The 13,306-nt window shown below is 38.3% G+C and overlaps 1 protein-coding gene across 7 annotated transcripts in view; it reads right to left on the bottom strand.

Annotated features, from left to right (window-relative positions):
* The window catches only part of HERC1 (HECT and RLD domain containing E3 ubiquitin protein ligase family member 1), a 77,616-nt gene that overhangs the window by 1,199 nt on the left and 63,111 nt on the right, over positions 1-13,306 (bottom strand). For all 7 annotated transcript variants that reach the window (XM_054077660.1, XM_054077658.1, XM_054077664.1 and 4 more), the window contains exons 60-77: positions 12,394-12,567; positions 11,781-12,074; positions 10,974-11,039; positions 10,734-10,859; positions 10,080-10,218; positions 9,447-9,628; positions 8,725-8,880; positions 8,124-8,246; positions 7,448-7,550; positions 6,598-6,767; positions 5,099-5,237; positions 4,643-4,812; positions 4,096-4,265; positions 3,754-3,919; positions 2,421-2,497; positions 1,743-1,995; positions 1,355-1,507; positions 663-968 (exon numbers count right to left, since the gene is read on the bottom strand). In XM_054077660.1, coding sequence (XP_053933635.1) covers positions 663-968; positions 1,355-1,507; positions 1,743-1,995; positions 2,421-2,497; positions 3,754-3,919; positions 4,096-4,265; positions 4,643-4,812; positions 5,099-5,237; positions 6,598-6,767; positions 7,448-7,550; positions 8,124-8,246; positions 8,725-8,880; positions 9,447-9,628; positions 10,080-10,218; positions 10,734-10,859; positions 10,974-11,039; positions 11,781-12,074; positions 12,394-12,567 — 2,967 coding nt within the window. The remainder of the gene's footprint in view (positions 1-662; positions 969-1,354; positions 1,508-1,742; positions 1,996-2,420; positions 2,498-3,753; positions 3,920-4,095; positions 4,266-4,642; positions 4,813-5,098; positions 5,238-6,597; positions 6,768-7,447; positions 7,551-8,123; positions 8,247-8,724; positions 8,881-9,446; positions 9,629-10,079; positions 10,219-10,733; positions 10,860-10,973; positions 11,040-11,780; positions 12,075-12,393; positions 12,568-13,306) is intronic.

The raw sequence follows: 13,306 nt of genomic DNA, 5'->3' as shown, positions 1-13,306 counted from the left end.
TGTAACTATTTGAAAAGCTGCTTGCGCTGCTACTTAGCAGCCCACTGGATGATACCAAGAAACGTTCAAATTACACACCATAGCGTGCCTTAACGTGAGGCAATTTGAGAGACTAACCAAAGGTGACAGTCACACCACTGTGATCTTAGATTTTGCCAAGTTTTTGACTCATGTAGTTCAGAGTACACGCTTTCACTGCACAAAACGCAGAAGCAATGCCAAATGAACGCATCCTGTATGTAAAGTAATATAGTGCAAACTTATCAGAGTGGTTTTAAGATGTTACGAGTTCATTAGTGGTCACATGTTGCCACTCACAGATTTAAAACTTCACGAGTGAAAATTATCAAATGAAAAAAGGGACAGGAAGAGAAAATGACTGTGGACAAATTACAGTACAAGAAGGTTTGTTGCCTGTGCAAATACTTGTCTTGGCCTTCAATCATGTAACTACAGTAAACGTTCCACATGAATTATGATGCAAGTTGTGCAGGGTATGTACTTCTACTTCTGTTTGGTTTTAGTAGCGCAGAGGAAATCCCATTTCATACTTTCTCTGTAAATTTACTACTATGGAAACCTGCCTCCTATTGTCAAATGACAGCTTATACTAGACAAGAGCCAAAAAAAACCCCACCCCAAAACAGAAAACAGCACCTTACCCTATCAACCTTCATTATTTGGAATCGCTGAGAGATATCAGCTGTATTGGCCGGCAATCGAGATCTTCCTGACACAAACCTCATGAAAAGGACTCTCTCCTCATTTGAAAATTCTTCAAGGGTATGCCAGAACCACTGTACCAGCTGATGCTGCTCATCAACTTCTCTGTATCGCACAACTTTCTTCAGAACGTCAACTGATATTTCTGGCATTCCACAGACCATTTGCTCCAACTGCTTGGCAGTCAGAAGAGACAACAAAGGAACCGGAACAATCCAAGACATTCCTTCTCTTACAGCAGCCACCTATTGCCCAGAAAAGAACAGACATTTGAAGTGCAGTTGCCTTATCTCTGCCACTTACTGTACCACCCAAATGCAAAATAACCTATTGGCTGAGAAATGGGAATTATAAACTGCCAAATGCAACCTCCCACATATACATTCTCTGTAAGGGCTGTATCCTCTCTCAAAAACCTGGAGAACATTAGAGGCATTTTTAATTGTAATTGCACAAGAAAGAAAATGTTTTGATTCAAAACAGAAGAACAAAAGATAAGTACAAGTTAGCAGCACAAATGATGATGGTTGAACAAAACACCCATGTATATATCACACATCTGAGCAGGAGCCAAGTCCCACCAGGACTGCTGTTCGCATTAACAATGAGGACAGGGTAACGAGATTCTTACCTGACGGTCCATTTCATGGAGTCTGTACTCAATTGCCCTCTCCACATATTCTTTCCTGTTTGAAAAGGTAAGTGGGATACTGTTCCCTCCAGGGATTATGGGAACCATTTTACCATCAGCACTTTGGCCAACAAAAGAATCTAAAGGAATCATCTGTCACGCAAAACAGGAAAAGATGCAGTGTAAGTCACTCTAGTGATTCAAGTTTAATATTTTATCATCAGTCATCTAGAACTACAGTAAGATCACAAACAATTCCAAATACTTATTAAGTGCTTGTTATCCTCTAAATGGATACATTGAATTCAACAAACACTGAAGTTAAGGTCAATCTGATAAAGCAACCGCTTTCACAATAAACCCAGAAGCTCAGACTTTCCTGTCTTACCTCATGGAAATTTTCTTCAGTAATCCCACTGTCTTCAATGTGAAGAATGCTGTTGAGGGTCTGCACATAGAGCAGATCTACCTCCTCCAAATCCTCCAAGATGAGTGGGATACAACAAAGTTGCTTCCAGACCATTGGAGCCAAATGAAGATCTAATGGCTTTTTTGTACGAATAGCTACACCCATGAGAATGCCCAAGAACTTAAACTGCATCAGATGTTCATCTAAACATGCTGAAGGGTTAAAGAGAAACCTGAAAGAGCAAAGAATTGGTGAAAATACTCCAGCATTATTTCTACATTACTTCATTAGAAGTAAAAGACAAAACATTCCTAAACACAGCACAGTAACTGTCAACGCAATTATCAACAAGGGGTGTCCAAACAGGATTATCGTTATCTTTAGCTGTTAAAACAATGGAGACCGAGACAGGCAGAACTAATCCTGACCACAAAGGCTGACATTCTTGTTGTTACTCTGAATTCTGCCATCGGCAATCCAGGAAGTTAATCTTAAAACCATGCCCTCTCCTCCACAATAAAGTAACATCACAACCTGAAGGAAAAAATACACTAGAGACAATCGTGAAGTCTCATCATTTGGCATAAAACGGTTAATGGAAGATTCTAATCTTGACCCATTAACATCTGCAATAAAAGCAAATCCTGGACCACTTACCTATCCCTATTGTAGCCTACTTCAGCTGTAGCGTTTGGGGAAGGAATAAGCAGGTCCACTATTCCAGTTTCCAGTTCCTTAAAAATCAACAAAAATAGCCTTCTTAGACACAGGAATAACAAATTATAGAGATATTATGATATTAGAGCATTACAAGACAGAATATTCCATTATAGTGATGATTCCTTCTTACAAATAAACGTGAAACATTTAAGAAAAAGGAGACACAGCAGGGATGATTTTTTTGAAATAAAACCATGTTTATTTCAAGACCTGCCCTTACGTCAGACTATAACAGTTATTTTACTCTGGCTGCTCTGTGACACATTCCTGGTACCTGTTTAAGAAATAATCAGAAGCCATAAGCTGATCACCCAACTCATGCAGCTTTTGCAATAACCAAAAATGAAGCAGCTTTTTTTTAATGACATCTGTTCTGAATCCTCATCATACCTCTTATTTAATGTAAAATGTCCAGGAAAGAACCCCAAAAATATGCCTCAAGTCCTTACCTGAACCAATGCTACTCTAGACTTACAGGTTGCAGAAATTTCATTAATAAAGAGTGTTCTTCAGTTTTTTCCACCTGTATCCTAAGTCTAACTCCAATGCCAGCTTCAGCACCATCCATAGCTGTTGCCTTGTCTCAGACTAAGCACATACACTAATTATCCTCCTTCTTTCAGTTTTAAGGGTCCTGGGAGATTAAGGAACAACTTCTCCAGCCAGCACTGTCTCGAATCCTTCTCCTGGCTACAATCACAGTCCTGTCACAGACACACCTTTAAAACTTTAAAACTATAAGCGGTACATATAAGCTTTGACAAGCTTTATCTTAAGTCCTGCTAGTCTGAAGCCTTGAGATGAACCTGAAAAGACAGTTATGTTGATGAGAGCAACAATATCTAGGTTACAGACAGGCAAAACTGTGCACTTTCAGCACTGAACCTGAGAGGTGACATGCATGAGAAATGCCTGCTTGAGGTGTTTTGGTATTGTACGCATGGAAGGTACCGTAATCACAGAACACAGTACAACTTCTCTTATGGAAGGTACCAGCTGGATAGAATCCGGGGCTGCAAAATGTTCCCATAATACGAAGGGGCCAACTGTAATAACAGTTACGGTGCAGCCTTATGGCATCTCCTTGCCACAGTCTAGGAAGATTGCTTTATCCTCAGAGACACCCCTGAGCAGGCAGCTCTAGTGCTGTGGCTCACGACTGAAGAAAAGTATTTGCTAAGCTGCAAAAAGTAAAAGTGAAAACCACTAAAAGACAGCAAACAGAATAAAACCACTACTTGGGCATTTTGAGCTAATAGACTTTCCATACCTGACACATTTCTGTAATAGTGTCATCGAACACTCCACCTGCATCATCAGCTCCTTCTCCAACCAGTTTCACTTTCCAGGCACGGGAAGGTAGGCGAAGGTCTGATGCGTTCAGCTTCACCACTTGCCTCGCTATCTGTACAAAAATGGGCTTGCATTTCCGACCTCTTTCAAACAGAAAGAAAAGACAGAGCCATACAATGGAATTCATAAACACATAAAGGCTACTGAAGTCACTCAGCAATGCCGTACAGACAGGTCAGTAGGCCAAAGGTTAGGGAAAATGTCTGAATATCAGTATTCCTTTGAGGCCTAATACAATACCTGTGAAAACAACACTGACCTGGTTGATATCCTTTTCACAGTAATCTGGGGCCCATAGTTTTTCCCCTGAACCATCGTTTTTCCTATGGAGCGTACCATGGGGAGCGTGTATACTCGTGGGGCAAGCAAGGGTCTTAACTGCCCTTGAACTATTCCCCATGTTCCAGCATTGTAATGAGATGTACTGTTCTGCAATAAAGCAATAAGAATAAACATATTAATAAAGGATATTAATTCCATTCTTTACAGAATAAAAGCCTTCATAATAAACACTAGCACTTTGATTTTTCAGGAAACAGCCCGGTTAGCAGTTTTTGGTTTTAGCTTTGAGGCTAATAAGCTTTTGAAACCGAAACTGAAACACTGACATGTCCCTGTTGGCCTAAGCAAAAGTATATAATGATAACCTGACAGTTTTGTTCAATATGGATTTTAATATTTTAGTATTTTTTACAAACAAGCCTATAGAACCTATTACTAAGATCCTTCTTAATCTGATCAGAAAATCCAGTGACACGGCCTAACGCAACAGCGAGGAGTTAATTTTGTTTCAAATGAAATTTTACCTGGTTATTGGGACTGAGGTTGAGTAATCTCCATGAAGAGTACATGAGGTCAGAAAAATGGTACAGCAGTCTGAGCCTTGCTCTTACTGTATGAATGCTCACTTCTTTCAGTGCCCCATACTGTGGTGGAACGGCATCAGGTAAACCAAGCTGCAAAGGCACCGAAACACCTACCACAGCAAAAGAAACAAAGCATTATTTCTTAAAAGCTAGTTGTACTGCTTTTGGCTGGGATGGAGTTGATTTTCTTGGTGGTAGCTTATGTGGTGTTTAGCTGCCTACTGGAGTTAAACAACAACAGCAGCAAAATTAAGAGATTTAAGTAATTTGAAAACCTGCCTGGCTATAAACCAAAACAAACTCTATCCTGACTGTTCAGAAGTCCTTGTAGCACTCACCCCCCAGGAAACACAAACCGTACATCAAATACCCTTACAACCAATCCGGGTTCCTTACCTGGAGCTCTTGGCGGAACAGGCGGAGCCGTCCAGGCAGCACTGTGGCAACGCCCTGCCGAGATCTGTCGAACATTCTTTCCTTGCAGGACCGTGATTAGGGTTGGCTCTCTGACGTGGTTGGTATGACCCAGACCGAGCTGACAATTTGTAACAGATGTAAAAGGGACAAAGAAGAATCAACAACTATGATGACACTCCTAAAACTCTCTAAGCAAACTTCAGAGCAAATGGTAAAAACTTGTATTAATCTACAGTTTCTATTGGGAGAAAAAACATATTCACCATATCTTGCTCCTATTGTGCTGGATTTTACATTTAATTTTCGATAGAATATTGCATCCCTACTCAGCAGGAGTAGCAGATCTAGGTGTCAAAGACCTAGGGATTTTTGGCAAGCTCTTTTGCAGACTGAGGAACTAATATATGGTGCTATGTCACCTCTCTGCTGCCATCCTTCTCATGCATAATCAACACACCTCATATGTCCCTCCTGTGCAATTCAATTTTTGTTTCAGCACATAAATCCCTACAATAGTTTATGCAAACACAATTTGTGTAAAGTAAAAGTTTTCTGAAGCTGTTCTTTTTATTGATAGTTTTATATCATACTCAACTCTAAAAGTGAAAATTTCATATTGTAAAAGTGTAACTTTTTTTTTTACCACTTCATATAAAACTGTTTTTTGCACTGTGAGGAAAATCATATTAAACAAACTGTCAGAATAAAGTTTCTCTGAATTTTTTACCCTAACAATTTCTCTCAAAGTAAGCACACTATTAAAAAAAAACCCAACCTCCCAAAGAGGTTCCTCTCAGAAATTATTCTAAACAATTTGTTCAACAATACTTCTCAAAAACTCAATCCTGAAATACCAGAGGATGAATTTTGCCCAAACTTCCTGCAACATCAACAGCCAATACATCAAGAGGCTCGCTCTTACATTTGTAGTGTGCAACACAGTCAAAAGCCCCTTAAAAAATTGGAGTTCTATAAAATTTGCGTGTGTAGTGACGGAGGAAAATGGATTTTAAGGGCAGGGATAAAGTTAGGGTCACAAAGAAGAGAGAGCACTTATTATATTCTAATTTTTTTTCTGACTTAAAAATATCACTCTCTCAAGAAAATTCGTATTTTCTTTATGAAAAGTGACTAAAGAGTGCATAAATCTGATTGATACTACCATAAATGTTATGATGTTGAAAAAAATTGGAAACAGTTCAAGAGTTAGGCAACAATTTGTAATTTTTGAATAAAGCTTTCATTAGAATAATTTGGGCAGAATGTTTGCAGTGCTTTCCTAAACTACTACCATGTAAGAGCACAGGACATACAAAGGAAAATAACTGAAATGCCTAAAATGTTATTATGGCCGAGGGAGTGAAGGAGGAGAACAAAATCAAAGCTTTCTTTTCCACCAAAATAAAGATATCCCAACCACAACCGTAAGTACAATTTAAGCCCTAAAAAGTCTAGACACAAACAGGAATAGTGCATACCTGCCCTTCAGAGTTGCTACCCCAAGCGTACACATCCCCTGTAGATGATAAAGCCAGCGTGTGCTCTGCTCCTACAGCTATGTCTTCAATGAAGATTCCTGACAGCACTGGAACTTGTTGAGGTCTGTTGTGATTTCGAGCTCGACCTTCAGGCAAACCTATCAGGCGATCTAAAATTGCAAGCACATGTCTATATTTGTAAAGAACATTAAAAAGTTCATTTTACTTGCAGGCAGGAGTCAGGGAGGGAATAAAAAGCAATTCTGCGTATTCTTGGAACTGAGATATCAGTACAATCGGTTAGAGACAAATCTAGTGTATGCTTCCTACAAACAGTGCTTCCTACGCTGCTCATTCAACCTCTTGTTTTCCTTTTAAGTCTGAAACAAGATTGAATTCTATTAAAACACGACTTCTACATCTAAACTATAGTTTTAGAATACGGATGAGCTAACCGATTGGAAAAGCTTAAACACGTTTAGTTTGGGGCCCTTGAAATAAGCCTGTCCAGATTTTTAAATAATTTTGTAGGCATATACTTTATTAGACAATGTAAACTTTTAAGTAACCCAACGGTTTTGGACATGTGAAATTCAGTGAAGTTTTAGGAAAACATTCTTCAAAAACTAAATTAGCAAATCAAAAAGCTACCCTAAGATCAAATTAGACAGACCTACAAATCTGGATTTTAGGCCTCGTATCACTAAAGTTCCAAAATTCAGATTAGGTCAGTACAAATATAAAAAGTAGCATTAGGTCAATCTTGTAAATACATTCTAACTTTCTCCCTTTTCACTTGCAATACACACAAATGTACAGATGAAGAAGTTCAAATACCAGACTGTCCTACCTTGTCCAAAAGTATACACGTGACCATCTTTTGTCAGTGCAACGGAGAATTGGGTTCCACAGGCAACTTTTTTTATTCCAATTCCACAAAGAATATCCACTTTCTAAGGGGGTAAGTGAAAGGAAAACGAGTTATGGTATTATGAGTATTACTACTATAAACAGAAAGCAAACATGAATTTAACCTGTAACTCAAGCTTCCAGAAAGACATTTCATAATTCCCATTGTGCAATGCATACATTAGAGGATTACTCTAATTAATAACTGCAAATTAATACAGGAAACCGAGACAGTTTCTTTCTCTAATGCAACTAACACCTTATTCTATGTACAGTGATCCAAAACGCCTTTTATTTACTAGGATTTGAGTGGCAGTGGCAAGGGAGAAAGTAGATTAGTGTGTAAACAACCTTCCCCTCAAACTCCAAAAAAAGAAAGCTCTCTTCTTTAAGCTAATCCTAAACTTCTCACTATTCGTACTGCCACTGAGATAAGGTCATTATTATTATAGGCTCAGTATAACGTATTATCAAGAAGTATTTACACCAGATTATACCACAACTGTATAGTGGATGGAATTAATAATTTAACTTCTAAAAATCACACTCTGAACACTATGTAACATATTTAAGAACACCGAAGTTATGCAAACAATAATTTCTCTCTGAATTCTAACCTGCGGTGAGGATTTTGCCGTGGAATTTCCCAAACCAAGTTTGCCATAATCTCCATCTCCAAAAGCCCAAACCATTGAGCCATCTGTCGACACAGCTACAGTATGATTGAGTCCACAGGCCACCTGGTTGAGAGAAATACGTTATCATCACTAACTCAAACAGCCCAACTACCTCTAAGAAAAGAAAAAACACGTTTTAAAAAGCAGGTATCCTTTTAAAACTATTAAAAACTCCACTGCTTATTACAGAATTTCAAAAGACATTTAGGACCACAGTAGCAGTTTCTAGGTATTCGCATCAACTAAGCTCCTAGAACCAAAAGGAAAGTACTATGCTACACATAGTCATTGGGTAAGAATACAAATCAGTTCATTAATTCAGGCTTAAAAACCCCTAAATCTCAAAATGTTAAAAAACATGGGCAGTTTTGAAGAAAGAGGATCAAGGCAGTCAAGAAAGTAATTATTTAAAAAATTATGTGTAGTTAGATTCTGCCACTATAATCAAAGTAAAAGCCAAGGTTAAAACTCAGAACGCTTAAACATGTTGAAAACAACAGCTTTAAACAAAGATATATTGCTAGTTTTAAATAAACCATGCCTGTCCGATCTGGTAACCTTCCAGCGCCGTCACTCTTTCCGGAAGTTTCTTATTGGAAGTATTTCCGAGGCCTAATCGACCATAGTCCCCATTTCCAAATGTAAACAGTTTCCCATCTGCTGTCACTACCGCTGAGTGTTTGAAGCCACATGACATCTGCAAGCAAAACAAGCAATTTTTACATACATTTTAAATTTTGCAGGAAAACTATACTATTACACGTAAATATGCAATACTTTTACCTTCCCCAAAACTATATTCACTTTATAAAGAGCTAAAATACAGATATTTTAGTATTACTCATTTCTTCAACAACCTCTCTCACATTCTTCTCAATGGTTATGATGCAATTATTTAGTACAGAGGTCTCACTGACTAGTTTTGTAGGTCAAAGACACCTGACAAAGACCAAAAGAAACCCCTAAATCGTGTCCGTATTTTGGCAATCTTTTGACCAGCCCTCTCTTCCCTGCTTTTTCTAATTTTCAGTCTTCTCCAATAACAACTACCCATTAACATAACACATCAACAATGAGCTGTGAGATATTAACATCCTCCAACTGGAAATTATCAGCCTCGTTCGCAATGCTCAGAGGAGTAAAGTTGTCCATTTTGATTCAGTATATAAATACCACCTGTCAAGGCTGACAACGTTTCTGGAACTTTCCTAGCACTGCATTAGTATGCCTGCAGTTTGAAGGAGACAAAAAGTATTTTGGAACCTGCACCACTTCTTCTCCTTGCAGAGCCTCTATTTGTCTAGGCCTGCGCTGTCTGTCGCTGTTTCCATGTCCCAGTTTGCCATAGTCTCCATCTCCCCAACTAAAGACTTCCCCACTCTCCGTTAACGCCATGGAATGTCCATCAGATCCACAAGAGGTCACCAGCTGTGTTACAACAAAGCCTATTTAAGAACAACGAGATAAAGTTTAGAATAAATTATAACAAAGTCTCAGCATACATTTATCCAACTGCCCCTAATGGCAGCCAATTAAGTCGGGGGAAAAGGAACAAACTGTAGTAACAATTTTTTTTGTTATAGCAATTTCTTTAATTTTATTTTGAATAAAACCTTTGGCTTCTCATGTATAACCTATGCTTCTGGCCTGCCATTAATTTTGAAATGAAACACACCTCTCTTGGGCAAACAACGTTCTCAAAATTCCTTCATTTTAAGATGGCTTTGAACAAATTAAAGGAAAAACACAACTAGTTTATTTGTCCCAGTTTCTAATTAAGGACTACAATATTTTAATGTGTAAATCTGCAAAAATAGGATAAACACAATATGAGTAAGTACTAAAATGCTCATTTGTGCTCTATCAATTAACTCATTTAAAATCCAACAATTTTACCTTGCAGTGCTGAAATGACTGTTAACACATGAAGATCATCAGAGTTTCCTTGTCCCAATCTTCCATAGCTCCCTTCTCCACAAGCCAAAACAGTGCCATTAGCTTGAATGACGAAAGTACAATTCTGACCGCAAACAACCTAGTTTAGAAAGGTACGAAGGAGTTTTAACCATTTTTGTGTTAGATGCAGCAATGTTGCAATCCCTGCATTACAATGTACAATCTTCCTTTTGATTTTTTCTTTGTAATTATATCAAGACAAAAGGCTCTTCTGTCACACTGCAAAGACCTCTGCGACAACTCTATTATAGTAAGACTTCACTCACTCCATGTTTAATGGAGTTTTGTTACTCAATCACATCACAGTAACCATTACTTTAGAAAACAACATTGGCACGTGTATTACACTAAAGCCATAGAGGTACTTTCAAATCATGCTCATAACAAACAGGTTCTTTTTGGTCAGATTTCAGTGGCTTCTTAGTCTGAATTTGTCAAATAAATAAAGACTTCCTCTTTAGTCAAAACACATTTTGGAAGGACTTTACAATCAATTCAAGCAACAAATTGAAAAGACATTTAGAGAGAGATTTTGACAGACTGTACAAACATACATGGTAAATCATCAAATCATGACTGTTTCTAAGTGATCACCTGCTGAGCCTGAGAGAAGGAAGGTGCTGCTACTGGTATCATGACATTCCTACCAGCTTCTGCTAACTGTCCATGTCTTCCTGCTCCCCACAGATACACATCACATTTGCCTCCCAAGTGCCAATCCTACAGAATAGCACAGAAGAAGGCTTTAGAACAAGAGTACTTTCCATAAATTACAACATTTAAAAAGATTAAAATAAAAAAAATTAAAAACCCCAAACCATCAATTTTACTAACCTCTGGCCTTGACGTTGCCCAAGACATAATCTGTTCATCCATACCACTGATCCATTTACTGTTATCCTACACAACAAAAGCCAGCGTTACCACATTCAGTTCAAGAGATTCACATTATATTTCTGTTACGCAATATGTAGTTTCTTTTCTATCCAAGAATACTGATATTGAAATGATTCTAAATGGTATAGCTGTAAGAATCAATACATGCAGACTCCAATACTTTATTTACACCCATAGCCAGTTATTCCCTTACTACACCTGTTCAGCAATGACACTGTTATGCATGACTTGCAATGACGAAGTAATCTTTTCCTAATTACTGATATTTAGGGCTTTTTGAAGTTTTAATTGCAAACACTGGCTTCAAATACTACAAGCTTGCCCATAGAAAATTCTTACTCCACAATTTCTATTTTGCCTAACAGATCATAACAAGACATAAAGACAATCGACACTAACGAAGTAATTTGGTGTAGAAGTGTGCCAAAACATTACTCTAAAATTCAAATTGTAAATTTCAAATTCAAACTGTAAATTCAAATTTCCTGCTTCTATAACATAAAATTACTGTCAAAGTTTTGGGTTGTTTTGCTTTCCTTTTTAATATGCAACTGACTTGCACTCATTACACACAGACCAATTTTTGCAGCATATTCTAACTAGTTAATTAAAAAATAAACTTACACTTATTGCCAGTGCTTACGTTAATGGACATAAACCTGTACAGTTTAGAGTTGTTAACTGCATCATACCACTGCTCAATAACAACATGCTTCACTTTTAAGACAATATAGCACATTTTACCATTAAGAGAGTAAGTTCATCCTCTGGAACAGGCTCCAGGTCTGGAACAGTAAAGGATTCTGGGAACTGTGCTCCCTTTGCCAGGGCTTCAGCAGTTTTTATGGTAGTAGAGAAACACTCTAGCCAGGCCCATTCGGTAGGATTCCAGGCTGAAGGATCAGGGAGGCAGTTCTGGTGATGAGGTGGGACCGGGGGATTGCACAAGAGCTGATCCAGGTGAAGGCCCACAGCGAGTGACGCCAAGCACTGCATGTAAGGACTATGAACAAGCTGGTCTCCACAAACAACATGGGGCTACAGGTAAGGGGAGCGGAAGAGAGAAATTGAACATGCAAAGTTAAAAATATATATTAACCAATTCAGAAATAGGAGCCCTTCAAAGCTAGTCCTGCAGAAAAATACCTTCCTCCATGTTTAATCAACGTTTTTCTAATATTTTAAATATTCTCTAATTAGGAGACTACTAGCGTTGAGAACGCTGAAAGACATTTGCAAATATGCTGCAGGAAAAAGTCTTCTAGGTTCCTGTGCTGACAGATAAAAACCAGCTGAGATTCAAACAGTGACCTCTTGCCAGAGAAAAATTTTAAATGTTTGCATTAGCTCTTCTTACCTTTTCATAAGCATACTGCTCCTGAAGCATTATTGGCAAACGTTCCAAGAAAGCTCGCATGCAAGGAGCCATATTCAATCCTAGAACTCCTTGCTGTTTCAGTGCAGTCCTACACGTTGCAAGGACGTGATTGGAAGATATCCACTCTGACGTACAGTTCACCACCAGCACATCCTGTGGAACAGCAGTCACAAGACACGGTAGAAATTAAAAATTCATAAAGCAGCTCCACTGAGTCATCACCAGTCATCTTAGTTTCGTTAGGGGACAGAAAACACACAAATCTGAACATTGTTGTTTATTGGTGAATAATCTGCTGACAATTGCTAGGGAGCAGCCACTTCCATTTGGCACTTTGTCACATTCACCTGGCAACACCACCAACTATCGCTCCAAAGATGAACGCAAAGATGAATGGCAATAAGCAGAACTCATTTCAGTGAATGCTGGAACCCTAAGTTTAAGGGTCACTTTAGGTGCAACCTTAGGGTAGGATTTGCATTGTAATATAACCTTCAATATTGGGTCTGAATTCAGAAAAGACTTTCAAAGAATCCTGGGCTACCTAGAACCACACGCAGCATGACTCTAATAACAGAAGTCATAACTTATGCCATATTTATTGCCATTCACCAAAAGCATCATCTTTTGGAATAAACAACTGTTACAAAACTTCTGTTCAGATGCCAGCAGTTCCCAACACAGCAAACACTGAATAAATTCTGCTGCTCCTTAAAAATTACCAAGGTTGAGGCTGCTTTAAGGTAGATCAATACTGCAGTTAGATCACTGAACTATCTTATTTGATGGGGAAAATGAAATATTTATTCATGCTGCATAAAGGAGAAGAAAACATTCAGTCTTCTGCCTATTTTCGTTGCCCATTTATGGCTGCAGCCAATAAACAGAGAAG

This window comes from Cuculus canorus, chromosome 12, assembly GCF_017976375.1.
Source record: "Cuculus canorus isolate bCucCan1 chromosome 12, bCucCan1.pri, whole genome shotgun sequence".
In the NCBI taxonomy this organism is placed as follows: Eukaryota; Metazoa; Chordata; class Aves; order Cuculiformes; family Cuculidae; genus Cuculus; species Cuculus canorus.
Note: the sequence above shows the minus strand (reverse complement) of the source record. Positions and strands in the feature narration are given on the sequence as shown.